The 19,996-nt window shown below is 32.0% G+C and overlaps 2 protein-coding genes across 2 annotated transcripts; one reads left to right on the top strand and one right to left on the bottom strand.

Annotated features, from left to right (window-relative positions):
• Positions 1–5,810: 5,810 nt before the first annotated feature.
• LOTGIDRAFT_209637 (hypothetical protein) lies at positions 5,811–14,061 on the bottom strand (the record flags this gene model as incomplete). The annotated part of the gene is made up of 15 exons (XM_009059746.1): positions 5,811–6,015; positions 6,517–6,674; positions 6,907–6,993; positions 7,250–7,331; positions 7,727–7,912; positions 8,188–8,258; positions 8,618–8,761; positions 9,578–9,632; positions 9,925–10,049; positions 10,478–10,588; positions 11,506–11,650; positions 12,680–12,845; positions 13,258–13,381; positions 13,740–13,787; positions 13,966–14,061. 15 exons carry the CDS (start codon positions 14,059–14,061, stop codon positions 5,811–5,813), a joined length of 1,803 nt encoding a protein of 600 aa, XP_009057994.1.
• Positions 14,062–15,715: 1,654 nt separating this feature from the next.
• LOTGIDRAFT_228769 (hypothetical protein) lies at positions 15,716–19,018 on the top strand. The gene is made up of 6 exons (XM_009059745.1): positions 15,716–15,893; positions 16,370–16,432; positions 16,669–16,694; positions 17,065–17,190; positions 17,982–18,087; positions 18,432–19,018. Exons 1-6 carry the CDS (start codon positions 15,853–15,855, stop codon positions 18,511–18,513), a joined length of 444 nt encoding a protein of 147 aa, XP_009057993.1. The 5' UTR covers positions 15,716–15,852; the 3' UTR covers positions 18,514–19,018.
• The last annotated feature ends 978 nt before the right edge of the window (positions 19,019–19,996 follow it).

Genomic DNA, 19,996 nt, shown 5'->3' with positions numbered 1-19,996 from the left:
CTGGAAAATAGTACCCAATACTGATGTGCATACATATTGTTGACTAACTATAGAAACACCCGTTTTTCCTTGGGTGATAACAAACACTAATGCCAAATTTTGTCAAAATCCGTCAAGAATTATGCCTTCTAGAGTGTTTACGAGCTAAAAATTGAACGCGTTTTCAAGAATAAGGGCAATAACTCATATTAGATATTTTTCGATTCTTCAGATTTTCTATAGGGTTCATCCTTGGGTGATTACGAACACTCACACCCAATTTTGTCAAAATCCTTTAAAAATTGTGCCTTCTAGAGTGTTTACGAGCTAAAAATTGAACACGTTTTCAAGAACAAGGGCAATAACTCATACTAAATATTTTTCGATTCTTCAGATTTTCTATAGGGTTCATCCTTGGGTGATTACGAACACTCACACCCAATTTCGTCAAAATCCTTTAAAAATTGTGTATCCTAGAGTGTTTACGAGCTTAAAATTGAACGCGTTTTCAAGGACAAGGGCAATAACTCATATTAAATATTTTTTCCGATTCTTCAGATTTTCTATAGAGTTCATTCTTGGGTGACTTCATTTCATGTGGACGTATAAAAATCAAATGAAATGAATGCAGTTTTACGTCCTACCTCTCTGTGGGCTAATGAATACGGGCAACGACATGCAGGGTACGATGAGGGAAGTTTTTCTGGGACATTAGCTTGCTCTTTTTCGATTTCCAACTGCCTAGGGATTATGGAGGTCAGTTTGCGCCATTAATCCATTCTCTACCGATTTGTCTAATTCACTGATTCAAAGACAAATGTAAAATATCTTATTACCGATTACTTATAATTCAAACAACATAATGATTGAAATGCTAAAATCTAATGTTTATATTCACATGTAACTTCACTAAAGTCCTTTCAAATAGTTTATTTAGAATCTTCCAAAAATCTTTAATGATAAACCGCCGTCCTTTTTGATAAATATCAGAAGTATATTTTAGACTGTAAAGTGTCATTTGTAAATTGGAAAATGTTTGTAGTAAAATGATAAGTGCAACTTCTTTAGTGTATTATGTCTTCTGTTATATCTCAAATGAATTATCTTTTATGCAAATTACCAAGGTCGCGACCCTATTGAATATTCAGCATTGCTACGCCATTCTTTTAAACAATGACTGCTCCCCTCAAGGGAAAGATGATTCTCATGAGGGCCTAGCTACTTCACAGTTAAAAAGATGTCTGCTGTTGATATTTAGTCTGAAATCAGTCAGAGGATATGTAGAGTTGCAGACAGTTTGGAGTCCGGACAATCTTTACAAGATTCTAAACATCAACTTGAATGTGTTTGTAATATTTTAATGACAATTGATCTTGAACTAAGTGTGGAACTTAATTTAAATTTAACCAATTGTTGTACAAAACTTGGGCAATGTATGGAATACATTGACCGTTCAATTGCAGTAGAGTGTACAGTGTCAAGTGAATCATTCCAAATGGAAAGGTCTGCTGGAAATGTTGGCGCACCTAAGATATTTATTCTTCCAGAAGAACTATTTCTTGTAATTTTTCACCCAGAAAATGGCAAACTTTTATAATGTAAGCATGAGAACTATTCAGAGAAGTCTGAATATAACATAAAAATTAGAAATAAGTATAGTCTGATATCCGATGAAGAGTTGGATCAGAAAGTGACAGATATTTTGATAAATCACCCCAACATAGGTTATCGCAGTGTGCTTGGACATTTAAAAAGTAAAGGTGACCGAAAAATTTAAAACAGAATGCTTATCAATGGAATATTTAATGTATATTTCAGATAGAATTGGTTAATATATATTATGGTAATGTTTTCTACAAGTAAACAACGCTTTATAAATTTGTAAAAATGATAATTAGTTCTTCAATTGTGGATATCAAGAACAGATTAAAGGCCAATAGACATTTTACCAACTATTGTGATGATAAACCTCACCTTCTCTATGTATCCCTTTTCAAGTACACTTAATTTCAAATAAAAAAAAAAACCACCACGTGGGTCAATATACAGACAGATTTATTTACCCTATTAACTTAGTTACCCTATTTATATTTATGGAAAATAATTTCCCGTTCAATCATCAAAGGATGTCCATAAATATATTTGAATAACCACAGTAGCCTAATAATACCACCCACCCCACTCTCTATTTGACGTCAACGAACAGTTTACATATTTTCAAGTAGAATAAGTGGTAACGAACACAACGTAGATCGACAAACTAATAGTTTCAGTTACCACTTCTTCTATCCTGGAAAATGGTACCCAGTTGTTATTTATGATTTACATACATTGATGTGCATACATATTGTTGACTGGCAATAGTAGGGAGTGCTGTTAACCCCTACTCTTCTGTGCGCGCCTTTTATCCCACTTTCCTACTATAGTCGTCAACGAACAGTTTACATATTTTCAAGTAGAAAAAACGGTAAAGAACACCACGTAGATCGACAAACGAAGAAATTCAATTACCACATTTTTTACCTTTCAAAATAGTACCCAGTTCTTGTTTATGTCTTACCATCTCTGTGCATAAATATTGTTGACTAACTAGAAATGGTAAACTCCCCCCCCCCCCCCACACACCCTTCTTACGCGCCCCTTGACCATACTCCCACTGACTACTATAGTCGCCAAAGCCAGATTACATTGTTTAAGGAGATAAAGAAGTAGTTACGAAAGCAAGGTGGATCGATATATGCGAATAGTTGCAATTACCACTTTTCTACCCTGGAAAATAGTACAAACTTCTTGTTTATGTACCCAGTTCTTGTTTATGATGCATCAAATATTGTGTACTAAGTATAGTGCTGTTAGTCGTTTTTTTTCCCACCCCGCGTACCTCTTGGCCCATGTACCTACATAGTACTCAGTTCATGACATACCAAGTTACCACCCCCTCATGAACATAAATATTGTTCACTGACTAATAAAGTTAATCGAGCAATTTCGCAAGTGATTCTCAGAAACAGAAATGGTGCCGAAAATTAATGTTCAAGGTAGTATACATTTCCTTCCAAACGCACCAAATTAGGTACAAAAAGTCTGAGGCCATGATTTACAGTGCAAAAAAGCGCTGAGAATAAAAACAGCAGCTATAATTTAATTATAGCGCGGACGTAATAGTAAAACGTGACTCGACGTGACAGTGTTCAAACATTTTACACCCGAATGTTTGTCAATGGGCTTTTAAATTTAGATTTTCAGATAGAATTATCATTATATGTTTCTACAAGTAAAATTCGATGGGAGATGGCATGCTGAGCGCTGGTGAATGATGGGGCGCTGCAGTGTAGTTGATGGGCTGAACGATGAGCAAGGTGCCTGAGCTATTGTGTTCCTTGTGCTTTGGAGGCTTGCTGATAGCATTGTGATGCTTCGTTGACCGCTGGTACTTGACGTGTTTTTGTCTATTGTTTGTATTTGTTTGTTGCTGGTCTTGACGAGTGTGGATGTCGGCTTTTGCTTTATGTATGCTTGTAGTTCTGTTTTCTATCGTTGTTGTTTTGTGCTTAATGCTTTGTGGATTGACGGGGGTATCAGTGATGGTGTTCTTTTTGTTTGATGTTCATCGTTCATTTATAGTTTTGTGTATATTTGATTTGTGATAGCATATTCATCTTTTTTGGTCATGTATACTTGGTCACAGCAACATAACCTGTTCATCTAATTAATACACATGTACTTGTGTATTTTTTAACAAAACTTGTACATCGAAATAGTGTGTAGATTGTCTTTTCACACCTTCACCAACATGTTCCGTTGGCCTATTGATGATGATCCTGATAAGATAAGAAAAGATAAGTTCATCAGTTGGAAAAATTGGAAGCGCTGTTATGGAGGAAACTGGCTTGCTTTTATCCAAAAACATAATTTGAACAAATGTGCATCCTGAATCTCAATTTCACATTGTAAACAGGTTATCTTCCCTTTTTATGCGTATGAGGGCCATTTATGTCTTCTATTTGGTCATTGGATCACTTCAATAATTTCGTTTAATATTTGTGGTTCCTTTAATGCTCATATATGACGTCATTATCACAAAAGCTTCTTAAAAATATTTAAGAGCCTTTGCAAAGAGAGTAGAAAAAACTATAAAAACGCTTTACTATCACTTTTAGAGATGTTCCCGTCCCTAACTTTTTGATTCGTTGCAAAAATTAATTCTTAATCTGTTTCTCATGTGTTTATTTATTGGTAAAGGAATCACCTCGCGGTATAAAAAAAACTATTATTATATAGTTCCAGAAGTTCATTTGACTTAAAAGATAGCTGATGTCCAAAATTCAACAAAATTATACCATGTTCCAACTATATATCGGATGAATAGTGTACCCAGCTGATTTTAACACACTGTTAATGGGCAAAGGACAATAACTTCTTCAAACTCATTTAAATCGTTTCATTCTATGGACAATAGCAAATTTGATAAAAATAAGGAATGCTGTAGTTTCAGAAATGTTACCATACGATGTTGTGTTGGTAAATAACAATTATTCCAGTAGCGGAGCCAGGTTGACATCCGAGAGGGGAGGGGGGAAGGTGCAAAATATCTGAGGGTCGCCTGAATATCTAACTGAGTCATGAGATTTTTGCCCCAAAAACGTGTCCACTTTGGCTTTGCCACTGAATTATTATCAATATATTTTAATATATTTTAATATATTTTTAGTAATTTATATAAATATTGATACAATTTACAATTCTACAAAATAATTTACAATCTGATTACTGATAACAATCTTTCATTACCTATGAATGCATTCATTGATTCTTTCAGCAATTACAACCCATGATTACTTTCAATCTTTCAATATAAAACCTTTCAATCTAAATAACAGAAGAATGTATAACCAAGTTAATGTGCACATCCTAGTTGAAAAGAACACAATATAATTCTGACTTAATCTTTCAACTACTATTATTCTTCTTAATTATTAAATGAAATGCTCCTGTTTAGTTTTGAATCAAACCCGGTTCACAAGTATCAGTGCTTGTCTGTCTGTGAGAATATTTCAACTACAATTATAAAGTAAATTCATTTAGAAAAATAGGTTTATTTATAATAAAATATATTCCCTATTCCCTATATATTTCAAAACTGGAATGTACACATAACAGAGATCTTTTTATCACATTTATTTTCGGAAACCTTTATTGTTTTTATTAAATCTGATTGTAAAGACAGCATACATTCAGGGACAGCAAACCCAATTAAAAATTTTAATTAAACAATTATAATTAGACTTTCATCAATGTCCTCAAGTAATATAAGTAAGTTTCCCTATCCAATTTCTGAGCCAGCAGACCATTATTCTCATCTCTTAACACCTACTGTTCTATTCATATTGACAAATTAACAAACATGTTACAAATAGGGGAGAATTAAAAATTTTTGATCTTTAAACAAATCAGTTTAGAGCAATATTTTGTTTAGATGAATCTTATAGCTCTATTGTACTGCTACAGAATTACTTAATGCAACTGACATCCTTGTAAGCTCAAGATTCGTGATTTCAAATTGATTCTATTCTGCTCTAGAGTCGCTTTAAGCAGAATAAAACAGAATACATCTTACTTAAAAATTGCGTCACTGTCTGTAAAAATTAGAGACTAAAATGGTGATGGGATCAGCACAAACCACAAACACAACCATTGTGGGAAATATCTAAAATCTGACTTAGAAACTAGTAAAATCAGGTAAAAATCAACCTTAATATACCAGGCAATTCAGAATCGTTTTTATCACATGATTTCAGGCAGATTGTAAAAAGACTGGAGGTTATCTGGTGTCACGTTGACCCAGTCCCGAACTCTGTATTCAGTCTAAATAAATCATTCTTATCACAAACATCATATAGATCTGGTCTACCCAATAAGGATAAAGTCATACGTAAAGTACTCCAGATGTTGTTAGACATGACAGCTTGAGCCCCTGTCGGTCCTCGACTCTGTTGTTGCATATTTAACGCTGAGAGAAAATGTTCGACTGCTTCCCTACAAAATAATAAATAACAACATTTAACTGAAAATAATGGTGATCTTAATAGTGATAAACATACCGTGAAATTTGTTAACATTTCTGGGGGCTCAATTTTTGTGAATTATGTTGGTTGGCCAACCCACAAATTAACCTTTTCTACAACACTGAAGAACTATTAATGATGTTCAATGTATTGATTGAAGTTGGATTAATAAAAATAGTTTGAATAATAATGGGAATTATAACAATTACTACAGTAAACTACTAAAGATATAGTAGGATTTAGTCAAGAATGTTTTCAAATTAAATAAACTGTAGAGTCATAAAGGTGTCTGAATCACTTACAGGAACCACATTCTGTGTTTCAAAATTGTTATCAGCGCATCTCTGATACTTCCTACTGTCTGAATGATCTATATTGTGGTTGAGAACCAAAAATCAGTTATCAAAATTTAACATGTAGAATATGCATGCATGAACATAGCCTGTTTATATGTAAATCGTTAAAATCTTACCTATGAGCACCCAGATTAATACAAGCTATGCCTAGATTATATCTAGATCTAATAAAACCAGGTGATAACTGTAAGGCATTATGATAAGCATCTACAGCATCTTCACTTCTATTACCATTAGCTAATGTAGCTCCTAATTTATTCCATAATAAAGCATCCTACAAATTATAAAAATCTTAAAAAGTTTATCGTAGTATTAAATGCAAAGGCTATACATGATGTTGTGATTCTCAAACATTTGAGCTTCCCTGCTGGTCCTGAGGCAAAAATAGATCCAAATGAACAGTCCTGTCTGATACTATTTGAAGCATTAAGAAGGAAATGATATCATATAATATATACATTATATACAGAAAGAAGACTGGGTGACAGAAGAATGAAGCCACAAACCTTTGGACGAACTTGAAGAGCAGCTGAAAAACAATCTACTGCTTTATCATATTCACCACTTAGATTAAATAATACACCTAAACCACTCTGAAATTAATTTATTCAAATCTTTTTCAATAAATCAGATTAAAAGTCGAGTCTGTTTTGTTTCATGCTTTCCTCCAGGTTTTTCCTTTAAATCAAGGGTTAAAACTCCATCAATATTTGTTGAGTCACACCTAAATATGAACTTCTCCAAGTTCTTTTGGATATTAACCTTTCCACCAATAATATTTGAAAGGGTACAATCTGAATGTTTGGGCATTTTCTGCACAGCTCTGTTATTCAATAAACAATAACCTACCTGAACATCAGCATCTATTTCACCTTGTGATGATAATCTTGCTGCCTGTAGATATAATTCTTTAACATCATCATATTCTTTACTGTAATATACAACAGACATGTATATATAGACAAATAGAGGACAGACTATAACTTACCCTGTTGAATTTTAATGTTTTATCTCCATCAAGTTCAAGTTTTTTCTTCATTATTCAGATAACCCAGCTATAGTGGGTACAAATTATCTAGAGTAGATCAAGGATCTGGTCAAGAACTACCTCTTTTTATTTTTGGTTTGACGTATGATTTCTCATCAATTGTCTGTGATTCCTGTAAATCCAGGAAAACTTGACTAGATTAGAAGATAATGGAATCACTATTCCAGATACATGTATATGATTGCATGAGCAATATTTTTCATATTTATGTCATACACTGGTAAAGTTTTTCTGGAATCCCATGAACTACAATTTTTGTTTTTCTACAAAATTCTTACCTATTCATAAATGATGAAGTAATTGGTGTATCTGTTAAATTTTCTTTGACTAAATGAGTATACTTAGGATTTTTCTGTAACCATGTTTTAAGAAAATGACTAGCATAACTTCCTAATGATTCATTGGTATAACTTACAGCCAGGGCCATGAGTGCAGTTAAATTACTAGGTTCTAATGCCACACATCTAAAATACAATAATAGTCTAATATAGAACACTGACAATTCAAAATAACTTCAATATTATTGACCTTAGTCCATCAGATCTGGTTGAGTTTCCAATTTAAAGTATATGAGCAAATTATGAAAACTGTGAACTGATCAGAACACACAGAATATTCTGCAGTATGAAGATCCTTGAGTACCTTTTAATTGCCAAGAGCTAATCTCAAGCTGCCAATGTGAAAATGACTGAAGGGCATCTTTTGTTGTAAACACACTACCCATGTGCAAACTACTTACTTTTTAAGAGCAGCAATGGCTGCTGGTTCCTGTTCATTTTCAGCCTGAGTCGTGCCTAAATATTGCCATGCCTGAAATAAGAAAAGAAGAAATATATAATTGATAATGTGAAATACAGAATGATTGTTCTATGCTAGAAACTTGCAAAGAATAGTAAATACTACACACAGGACAGTAATATCTTAATGAACAACTACAAATTACAAATTATTTTTCAATTCAACAGGTATGCCCCACACAGAATTTTCTTAAGCAACTGCTTGTGTAGGAAAGAGAAATTTCTGAAAATCTCAACACCAATGCTTAGCACAGAAATTTGCAACTATGAAATTCACAGAAATATTTTCATCTTTACAATTATGTACAGCACAGATTGTTTTAATCAACAGCTATGTATATAATGATAGCTTTGAAACAATGTACTATTTACCATGGCATGATTTTCATCTTTCTGTACAGCAGCTTCAAATAACAATACAGCATTAGGTATATCACCTTCTTGTAGCTTTTCCATACCAGCTTCAAATGGATTAGGGTGTTCTAGTAAAGGGTTTTCTGTTTCAAATGTATAATTCTAGGAGAAAACATAAAGAGAATATGCTATATGTTGTTCTACAGACATTGTAATAATATGGTGTCACATTCCAAAACTATCACCAGTCAACAAAAGTATAAACTAATTTATTTCTATTGGTTTGTCTGAGAGAAATTGTGCCACACGATATAAAACAATAAACTTAACCTAAATACTTATCAATAAGAAAGAATGAAAATAATTCCCAAATTAAACTTCAAAACATAATTTTACAAGATTATATTTTCTTAAATAAGGGTTGTAAAGGAGGCTTGGGTATAGAGGGGAATAGATGGGTATCTTATGATTTTTTAAGATAGGTATTGTGTATGCTTTGAGATAATAATTTCTTAAATGTATATATTAATAGTAAATAGACTAAAAAGAAATATCTTAATTCAAATGTAGTTTTGATCTCAATGAAATAGATGTGCACAATTATTTCTCTGCTCTACTATATATTCCGTCATGGATAGAAGTCAGAAAGGATCAAATGAAAGGCTAATATTGTAGGAAAAACATATAGTATATGTCCAGGGCAATCCATGAAAAAGATCATTTTAAAGGGAAAATAATGTTTTCAGTCAGTACCTTTTGACCCTTCTTCGACTTAAAAATATAACATAAAATATAATATACTGTATATTTGAGGTGATTCAATAATATAATGGTAAAATGATCAACTCTCCGTTTTTTTACCAAATAATTTTCATGCTTGCTTGCTTGACTTTAGTGTTTTGTTACTTTTAACCAAATTTGATAACATATAAATGGATATAGTCAGCATTTATTGGAAATACAAATATTTCAACTTACTTGATAGGGTTCTGTCTGTTCATAATCTGACAGCCATGGATGACCTAAATTATCTCTAGAAAGCAATAAATAATTCATCACATTCAGCATGTTTCAATATATAAAATTAAAACTACAAGCTTATAGCTTTAAAACCTTTATCTCAGTTAAACAAATGTCCTTCAAATGGATTTGATTTGCATCACTTTTGGAGAGACCAAAAAATATAATATACATAGTCAGACATAACCTAATGTTTGATGTTACTCAGAGTTTCAGATTCATCTATTTCTCTGTGTGTTCCTATTAAAGTAGTACTTGTTCTATTACCTGCACCTGGAGACAAGTTACAATATAACTGAACTTACTGGTCTGCCTGTAGCCAATGTTGTTGTAACTGATCCCAGAAATCTTTATCTGTTGTTTCAGCACCCTGATTAGACGAGAAATCTGAAAACTCTTCTTCCCATTTATCAACTAGAGATTTACCATCCTGTTAAAATAGACATGTCATGGCTATTACTTTCAACAGGACATCAAATTGTAGTGTATCTCTATATACATGGCATTTTCACAAATATTTTAACTATACTCTAACATCATAGGTAAAATTAAACATTATTGATAAAATTAATTTTCAAAAAAAGTTACAAACAAATGAAGTTCATAAAACAAAGATCACTCCCTCCAGTATTTTGGAATGTTCACATAAATTAATAAATTTCCAAAGTCATTTCAATTCAATCATGGGTAGGGTTCGCAACGACTGATCATTTGTTTAGGTCAGACTTCAGGTATGTTTTGGTAAATCTTTGATAAAAGTCTTAAGGCTTAAGTATCTATCAATTGTATATAGACTAAACACAGTTTATCACAGATTATCCCAAGTATTGAAAGATACGGTATACAGAGGTAAAATACCTGCTGCCTAGTAAATTGGTCAACCCATTGTTGAGATTCATCTACTTCTATAACTTTATTATCTTCTATTATTATATCACCATTCTCTATTTTCTTTACAAACTTTGCAAACTGCAAAATATATCAAGAAAATACATGGTGATGTAATAATATCATGATAATGTTAATCAAACAATTTTGAAAAATATTGAAACCTGATTTATGAAAAATATTTTAGTTTTAAAGCTGAAGTTTAAGAAATCTTTTGAGTTCACAGTCAAACTTGGATATATCTACATAATTGTGAATGCAATAAATAGATTCAGATAAGTTGCCAAAGTTGGTAACATTTACTGCAGTATCCATCATTCACATGTCTATGTTAACAAATATAAAAGATATATTTTGCAAAAGTCAACTACATAATTTTGTAACAACTTGATGAAATATAGTGGACCACAGCCATACACACCCAACACGGCATGCGGACGGTAAATATTCAAGATTTTGGGGCAAGGGTAATAACTCTTGCTTCTAACAGTCGAAAAATAGCTCAAATTCGAACTTGATCTTCGTTTTATAAATAAGTATACACATACCTAATTTCATTTAATTCCATCAAAAAATCTAGTTCTTAGAGCGTTAGACCGACGAACGGACAAGGGTGCTTATGTCCACATAGAGAGATGTGGGCGTATAAAAATCATCCAAGAGGGTGTATACACCAGCTTCGAAATAACAAGAACTGTGTTCAAATTCTACAGTATTCAGGGGGTTATCTTTATTTATGAACTTCATTTGCTTGTAACTTGTTTGAAAACTATTCCTTTTTCAATTTTGTTCACTATAATTTTCAATTAACTTAAATAAATATTTCAATATATGCACTGTAAAGTTGGTGCTCACTGTTACTTTAAATTAAACTGGGATCTGTTTAAAATACATAAGCATACAAGGTAAATGAAAATTAATCAAAACTAATGGTATATTTGATCATAAATTTCAGAAGATGCTCAGAAGAATCAGTAGGTGTATTAAGCAAAGGTTACCTGGGAATTAGCAAATTTTGGATCATCTAAATTACTAAGAAGATCAGATGCAGTTTTGTCAAGATCACCATCTCTGGTAGCTTGTGTATGATATTCATCAATCCATTTGGTATCGTCTAATATATTCTGATTATGTTCCTCTATCCTTAAATAAAAAAGGTTACAAAAGATTGTTTGATGGAACAAAGCTCTTAAAGAAGCACTTGTTATGTTTCTTTGTTTAAGTCTATATTGATAATCAATGATAAAATATCACTTCTCACTTCTCTTCTCTATGACTTTTTCATGTTTTGATCTTCAAATAATTTTAGAATGCCTAAAAGGTATAAAAGAAAGAGGTGAAAAAATGTATCCAATTTGAATTACAAGTGTTTTTTTTAAAATATGTTCTCAATTTACCAAGGTCTATTTTCTGTATTTTCTCAACTTAACAGGGTCTATTTTCAGTATGTTCTCAAATTACAAGTGTTTTTTATGTTCACAACTTAACATGGTCTATTTTCTGTATTTTCTCAACTTAACAGGGTCTATTTTCAGTATGTTCTCAAATTACAAGTGTTTTTACGTTCACAACTTAACAGGGTCTATTTTCTGTATTTTCTCAACTTAACAGGGTCTATTTTCAGTATGTTCTCAAATTACAAGTGTTTTTTATGTTCACAACTTAACATGGTCTATTTTCTGTATTTTCTCAACTTAACAGGGTCTATTTTCAGTATGTTCTCAAATTACAAGTGTTTTTACGTTCACAACTTAACAGGGTCTATTTTCTGTATTTTCTCAACTTAACAGGGTCTATTTTCAGTATGTTCTCAAATTACAAGTGTTTTTTATGTTCACAACTTAACATGGTCTATTTTCTGTATTTTCTCAACTTAACAGGGTCTATTTTCAGTATGTTCTCAAATTACAAGTGTTTTTTATGTTCACAACTTAACATGGTCTATTTTCTGTATTTTCTCAACTTAACAGGGTCTATTTTCAGTATGTTCTCAAATTACAAGTGTTTTTACGTTCACAACTTAACAGGGTCTATTTTCTGTATTTTCTCAACTTAACAGGGTCTATTTTCAGTATGTTCTCAAATTACAAGTGTTTTTTATGTTCACAACTTAACATGGTCTATTTTCTGTATGTTCTCAAATTACAAGTGTTTTTTATGTTCTCAACTTACCATGGTCTATTTTCTGTATGTTCTAAATATTCCTCTGCCCATTTCACTGGTGTTGGTAAATATGGCTGTCTATCTAACATCACCTCAGGGTTACTATCTATAGGTTTATCAAGAGCAAGGTATTCTTCAGCCCAGTCACCAGCTGCCATTTCTGCTATTGCTGGAGCTACAGTCAAAAGAAACCATTTAATAATAAAAATTATATGTGACTTATGAGTAAAAGCTGTTAATGATAAACTTGAGAATTGCAGTAAGAGTAAAATCTGATTCATTGATGCATTTGATGAATAATTCTATAAATAAGACTGACTGTCTTCTTTAATCATTATCAAATCATTTTTATTTATTTTATATATGTGTGGTTGTGGTCTCTTATTTCATTATTCCATGTAGATGTACTACCAACTGGATGAATCAAAATCCAACCAATCTGAGAGAACTTATGATAGTTTGTTATTTTGAGATTCACTAACTAAAGAATCTCAGGTCTGCACTTGAAATCTGATACCACAAGTTAAAATGTGGAAAATGACAATCTTTTCCACCAGTAGATTGATGTGTAAAAACATTATCATTACCTCTTTGGGGAGTATAAGATAATTCTGTTTCTTCAATTTCTCTCATTTCTTGTAATAAACTTCCCATATGAAATGTTTGTGGTTCCATGGTGGTTTGGTGATTTGAAAGAAACTCACTGACCAGCTACACCAAACAAAACAGAATAATAAATATTATTGAATAAGCCACACATAAAACAAAGTTTTATTAATGATTAATCATAATGATTACATTGAAATGAAATGAGGTTTTATGTCTCACATTTCTGCATCTGTTTTATCTAGGGCAACACCAAGCAGTGTGCGATGACCAAAATTTTTTCCAGCACAGCAGTATGTATAAGCCTACTCTTTTTCGATTTCCAACTGATGAGGGATCTTCAATGTGCCCAGCATTTGTTATTATTACTTTGGGTTTAGTGAATATAGTATAAAGCATAATTCTACAAATATATCATTTATTGTGATAGTTCTTGTACAAAAAAAGAAAATGATATACTTACATCAGATGAAGTTGGTAGAGTTTTAGGTTGAACAGGGCGAAAGCCATCCTATACAGGGAAAGAAATTAGTTAAATATTATATGACCCAGAACATGAGATGTTTAACAATTTAGTCAGATAATGGATAGCAGGTATAATTTCTTTAAACGAAACATCATGATTTACATTTTTATCAGATTGATAATAAAATAATATGTCAGATAATTTCAAGAAGGAAAAAAAATACCTGTTTAAATGCTCTGTCTTGTGTAAAATGAGAACCAAATTTCATAAGAGAATTGGAACCACCACAGTCTCCTTCTACAAGATGTCTGCCAGCCATTTTCTTGCTTTCAATCTTGTTTTTAATATAAAAAAAATTAAAGTTGAATAAAGTCAATCGCCTGAAAAATAAAAAAATTAACTACAGTGTTCCGACATTTTTGCAAATCCTCAGACTATTTTCACAGCTGACCAGGTAAGAATATGGCATAATTCTTTGAAAATGAAATGATTTATTACTTACTACTTTTCAGCACCTAATATTGTGCCAATGAATATGAGCAACTGCATCCAGTGGGAGGGAAATTTGTTGCCAGGACAGACGTATTTTACTTATTTCCTATTCTTTCGACCAAAGTTCTTTAATAAGCGTGCACCGCTTGTAGAACACGAGGCCTTGAAACTTTTTTCAAGTTAGCCCCTCCATAGGTTGGATCGTTGACAGAGGGAAACTACATTAAAAATGTGGTACAGTACATCTCGACCAGAGTTTAATCTTCAGGTAATATGCAAACAACACACTCACTGAGCCACCCCAGCTCTCCATGATTTGAGGATACCCCAATTTGAAGTTTTGTCATGTATGACAGCTATTGTGCTAGCAACTGGCATTGATCTTCTGGGCTATGGCTCTGAAGACTATTGACAATGTCTATGCCAGTTGATTTGTTTGTTGTTGAAGCACTCACTACACACACACTATCTACACAGTAAACTCAGTCTTACAAGCATTGCAGAAAAGACAATTCGGCCTATATCAGAACTCGAAAATCAAAATGACAATACAGTCATGATCTGAAACTTATTATGCCTACGTATAAGATACCAAAAGAAGCTGTACTTTGGAATACACAAGTAAATGTTTACTTAAACGAAAATAATTACCTTCAATCTCTCTCTTTGCTTACATTCTTAGGTCAAAGGTCAAATTGCGTTCGAGATGAAATGGGATTTAAGAGTTACTATGGACCGCGAGTAATTTTTAAATGAGATGTACTTGGCTCTATATCAGCTGGAAAAGTATATAACATTTACAGAATGTCTTGCTCTATCAATTGACGAATAAAATATCTAGAATCTTATTTGGGAATGGGATATCAAAACCCTGAATAGGGACAAATATCCATTGTATAGTTGTATCATAATATTGTTGCCCCCTCTTGATCTGTTGGAATTTCCGTTTGAAAATAGAAGCGGATACTTGCTTCTATCAACTGGTGTAATAAAAATAATAATAATGATAATAAAGTCTAACATTCATCCCATGGGGACAACATAATGAATGAATAAAAAAGGGTTTGCTATCATGATCAAAATGATAATATCAACTTTAACCGTTCACATAACCACAAACTTTGGTCCAACTAATAAAATAAGGAAATACCATATCTGGCATTAAGGTACTCATAAATGAGGTTTTGCATGACAACTTTACTGGCTTTAAAGTAACTATTTTCGGATGATATCGTGTGAAATTGTGTACATTTGAGTAAGATGACAAACCCTGGCGGAAACCTCATCACTCCTCTTGGACTATGTTATGAATAAATCGAAATTTTTCAACTGAACTTTTCCAATTTATTTTATTTTTTTAGCTGAATTTGGTATAGAATAGAGAATACTATTATTATAAAGTGTGATTAATCCTAAAGTAAATGCGAATTGTATATATGCGTAGGAATATGTCATGTTATTTAATCGGAAGTAGTTACGACGCCATCTTGGTTTGTTGACATACAGCACCAACGTCTACTGAAGATTAAAAATTGGAATAAGCTTGTATTTAATAGCAACAAGTCACATACTGTAAGCTATTTCATTTCAGGTGACCCCGAATTTTCTTGAAGAGAAGATGCCATCGAAAGCCGAAGACATAATGAGTGGTTTTAGCTTGTATCCTTTTTATTTACATTTCTAAATATTCAAGAATCAATGACGTGAATGTGACTTCTCATTGGTTTCAATATTCCATTTACACTATTCAACAATTACTGCATAACTAATGTCACATCGTCATTCAATCATTCAGTTTCATTCAGTCCTCATCATGCACAGAATAGTATTAATTCGACAACCTATTTACTTCATGACTATATGTAACATTGTAACAGGCTTCTCTTCAACTCTTGTCATTTGACTTGTTGCTAGTGTTAGGGCTCATTCAAACCACAGGCAGAGCAGGGTGGCACAGAGATGCGTGGTCAGGTATTCACATACAAAGCGAGCAAGGCAACCTAAAATCATTTATATTCTGGAACACTGATTTGCAGCATTAAAATTTTCAGTCAAACATCTATTGTTCTTGCAATTCCTCTAAACTAAGCATTTCCATAGCTTGTTGGGTATATTCCTTAACATATGATCACAAGAAATTGGATGAATCTTAGAGATGCTGATAGTGGTAAAATATTGTGGCAATCATCAGATGATTTGTAAGTTATTTTCTATACCATACTGTATACTGTAGAAAGATTTTTTGTCATACAATGCCATTGATTAATCTCCTTGGTGTTTATTTTGCTTTAAACGGTCTGCACAAAGTTTGATTTTTTGTTACTATCTGATCATCAAAATATGTTGAATTGCTATCGTTTCTATCAAAAGTAAATTTGTAAACTAATCAAAATTTAATGACAAAAACCATAGGCTTATATGTTGTATTTTCCAGGGCTGTGCCTGATGCTGAACATGAAGGTAAGTCTTGTTGACAAAAGTTCAGCATATTTCTTGTCATTCCTCTAGGGCAATATATCAAGGCCCTATGTTCTTCACAGGTTCCAGATTCCTCCAAAGGCCAATTCCCTTGGTTAAATTTTCCTCACACTATCTGGAGTAGCCTATTTTGAGAGCTTTGTCCAATTTCCCTGTTTATCATTTCACCTCTTTGAAAACTCCAAATTGTGACAATGCCTATGGCTCTTTAGTTTTCAAAAGATTTTTAAGTAAATTGGGTGTATAGGGATATGACAAAAAATTGAAGGTCAAGTGAGAAAGTTTCTGATATCACCTGCCCCAAGTTGAACAGGGTTGATACACTTTCTTATGTTATGTTATTTTATTACAGCTCGTGTACCAAAAAAGATCTTGAAGTGTAGAGCAGTTTCTAGAGAATTAAATTTTTCATCAAAAGAAGCTATGGAAAAGTTTAGACTGGAACAGAGAGTGCTATTTAAAGGAAAATGTTTAGAAGGTTGGTTTGTATAGATCTTATTCACATGTCAGCAATATTTGATACAGGACAAGGCTCATAATGCAAACAAACAAAGGTACCAGCGTGTCACTGCAGTAAAATCACCACATCTTTAAAATCTCTTTCTCCAATCCCACTAATTCAAAATTGTCTATTGTGTTAGGTTTTTTCTTTTATGCTTTAAACTATAAGTTTGTATTATGTACATTTAAACTGAATCTCCCAAAAAGCTGTACAAGATTCATTTGCTTGTAAATTTGTTAAGTACAGCCAGCTTAAAGATTTAGTTGCATGCTAGTAATTATTCTTGAGATAGTGGGGCCCTGTGTACTACATTCTGTACATACCGTACATGCTCCAACATGGTGTTCTGTTAAAATTTCTCTCACTGCATACTACATGGTATGTTAAGTAGTAATCCCTAAGATTATGATGTACATGGGTATCTATTAAAAAATTTAGATTGATAATCGATGGCAGACTATTGATCGTTTAATAATTCAAATAATTTAATTGAGAAATCCTGTAAATACTAAATTAAAAAAATGCCAAATGTCTTAATTTCGTGGGTTATTCTTGCCGATTGTGGGTGAATTATGTGCTGAAGGGAACCTATGTGGAAGAGATTACTACTTGTTAATGAGTACAGTGGAGAAAATGTTACTTTGACATATAATCGATTATGAAATTTGATAATCGATAATTGAAATAATAAATTTTTTGCGACGATAATCGATTATTTTGATCATTTAACCCAGTCCTACATACTAATGTACAAATGTGTATTTCAGATTGGTTCTTTGAGTTTGGTTTTGTAATACCTGGTTCTACCAATACCTGGCAGTCTGTGATAGAAGCTGCTCCTGAAAGTCAAATGATGCCTGCTAGTATACTTAAGTAAATATATCAAGATGTTTTTTTGCTAATAATAATTGGCACTCGACTTTATAGATATAATTGATATAAGTCAGAGAAGAGCTAGAGGAAATTGGACTGCATTTATGGGGATTTTTTTTTATTAATTAGAGGATAATTTGTGTAATTATTTTCTTCAAACAACTAATAGAGTTCAATCAATTTCAGCTCTCTTTAATACTTATCAGAAGTAAAATTTTACATCCAGTTCTCTTGCAATTCAATAAAAACAAGCTTCTTCAATCTAAATAATTTATATATCCATCAAAATCTGAATATTTCAGCATTAAGATATGATATATGTTTGAAAATGTTTTCTTTTACAGTGGAAATGTTTTAATAGAAACACGTTTTTTCGATGGTGACCTATTAGTGAGTACATCTAAAGTTCGAATATTTTACGTCTAGTTTAATTGAATTATATTATTACCATGGAAACCATTCTTCATTACAAGATATCACCGTTTAAAATGAGAAGACATTATATATGATGTGATTTAGAAGTGATGTGATGAACTATACATTGCACTGTTATTTTTCGTGAAAACTTTTTTATTGTGTATTGTTTCAATTTGTGTTTCTTGTGATAGTCCCAAATGGAATTTTTAAAAAAAGAATTTATCCATTTGTGCATTAGTCATAGTATGTAAGGAAGGCCACATAAAAAAACAAATTGGATAGATCAAAAGCACAGCATTAAGGGATTTGTTATAAATATTATAAATAAAATGTGTCTGAAAACTTGTATGGATTGTAAGATATGACAACTAGTCTCAAGTTTGTATATATTTTTGGAATTTTCTGTCAGAATGATGTCACATCACATTTGACTGCTCCATTGGCATTTTGCTTTGTAAAAACTTAAACTAAATTATAACAATAATTGTTTTAAAATCTTTATTTCAAATTTATTTAAAGTTTTAAATCAGAATGATGTTTGTCATATATGAGGAATTGTTAATTTGAACTGCAGCTCTAGTTGCAATTCAGCTATGAGTTAATGGCTACATTCCAGCTAAAAATGTAATTTCTAAACTTTCTCTTGTATGTTGAAAAGGGAATTAAAGTTAAGAAAATTGTGCTTAGGAATTAAGTCAATTTGGTATACTGAAATAAGATTTTATTTACTTCATGTATTACTTTTCACAATTCACCAAACTTTTTAAATTTTCAAGACTTTTTCAGCAAAATATTTTGAAGAATGACAGTCATTGTCTGAACAATGTAGAATGCCTTGCTTATTTCAGCTTGAATTGTTAGCTGAAATTTCTGTCATTTGGTACACCAAATAGTAATTCCCTGTGTAATATTAAATGTCTTGAAATGTTTCATGTAAGCTTATCCATTGTATATATTTGTTGCTTGAAGTCTTGTGCTTGTTTATTTATACATCATATGCTATAGTTTTGCTTTAAAGGGAATTTTGGATATTTATTTACTGTACTCTAATGTAAATAAGATAAATTTCAAGGTATGGAACAGTAGGCATAAATACCTTAGCCTATATATAACAATGGATACCAATTACTTTCAAGTTGTATATTGTGAGTAATTGTAATCGTCATCATATACACTGAAGTGTTTAGATTGTTTGCACCAATTTTGCATTTAGTTCACCTGTTTCTGAGCAAGGTATAATATTTCTAAAATTCAGAATTCTAAGATCAAAGGAGTTCTAGTAGTTTACAGTAGGTAGTGGGCATTCTGGCGCCAATTTTCCCTTTGCCTTGTGATCTTTCCTTTTTTTAATTTTCATTGCAAAAAAGTCACAATCTTTTGAAACTTTTTCTAAAGTAATTGCCACATAAATATTTAGCCCTTCATATTATGCAATATTATATTTTTAACAGTCAGTAATCCGTCCGAGGAATGTTCTATTTATTTATATTTG

This window comes from Lottia gigantea (genome assembly GCF_000327385.1).
Source record: "Lottia gigantea unplaced genomic scaffold LOTGIsca_4, whole genome shotgun sequence".
NCBI classification, from domain to species: domain Eukaryota; kingdom Metazoa; phylum Mollusca; class Gastropoda; family Lottiidae; genus Lottia; species Lottia gigantea.
The sequence above is the reverse complement of the archived record's forward strand: the minus strand, read 5'-3'. Positions and strand labels throughout refer to the sequence as shown.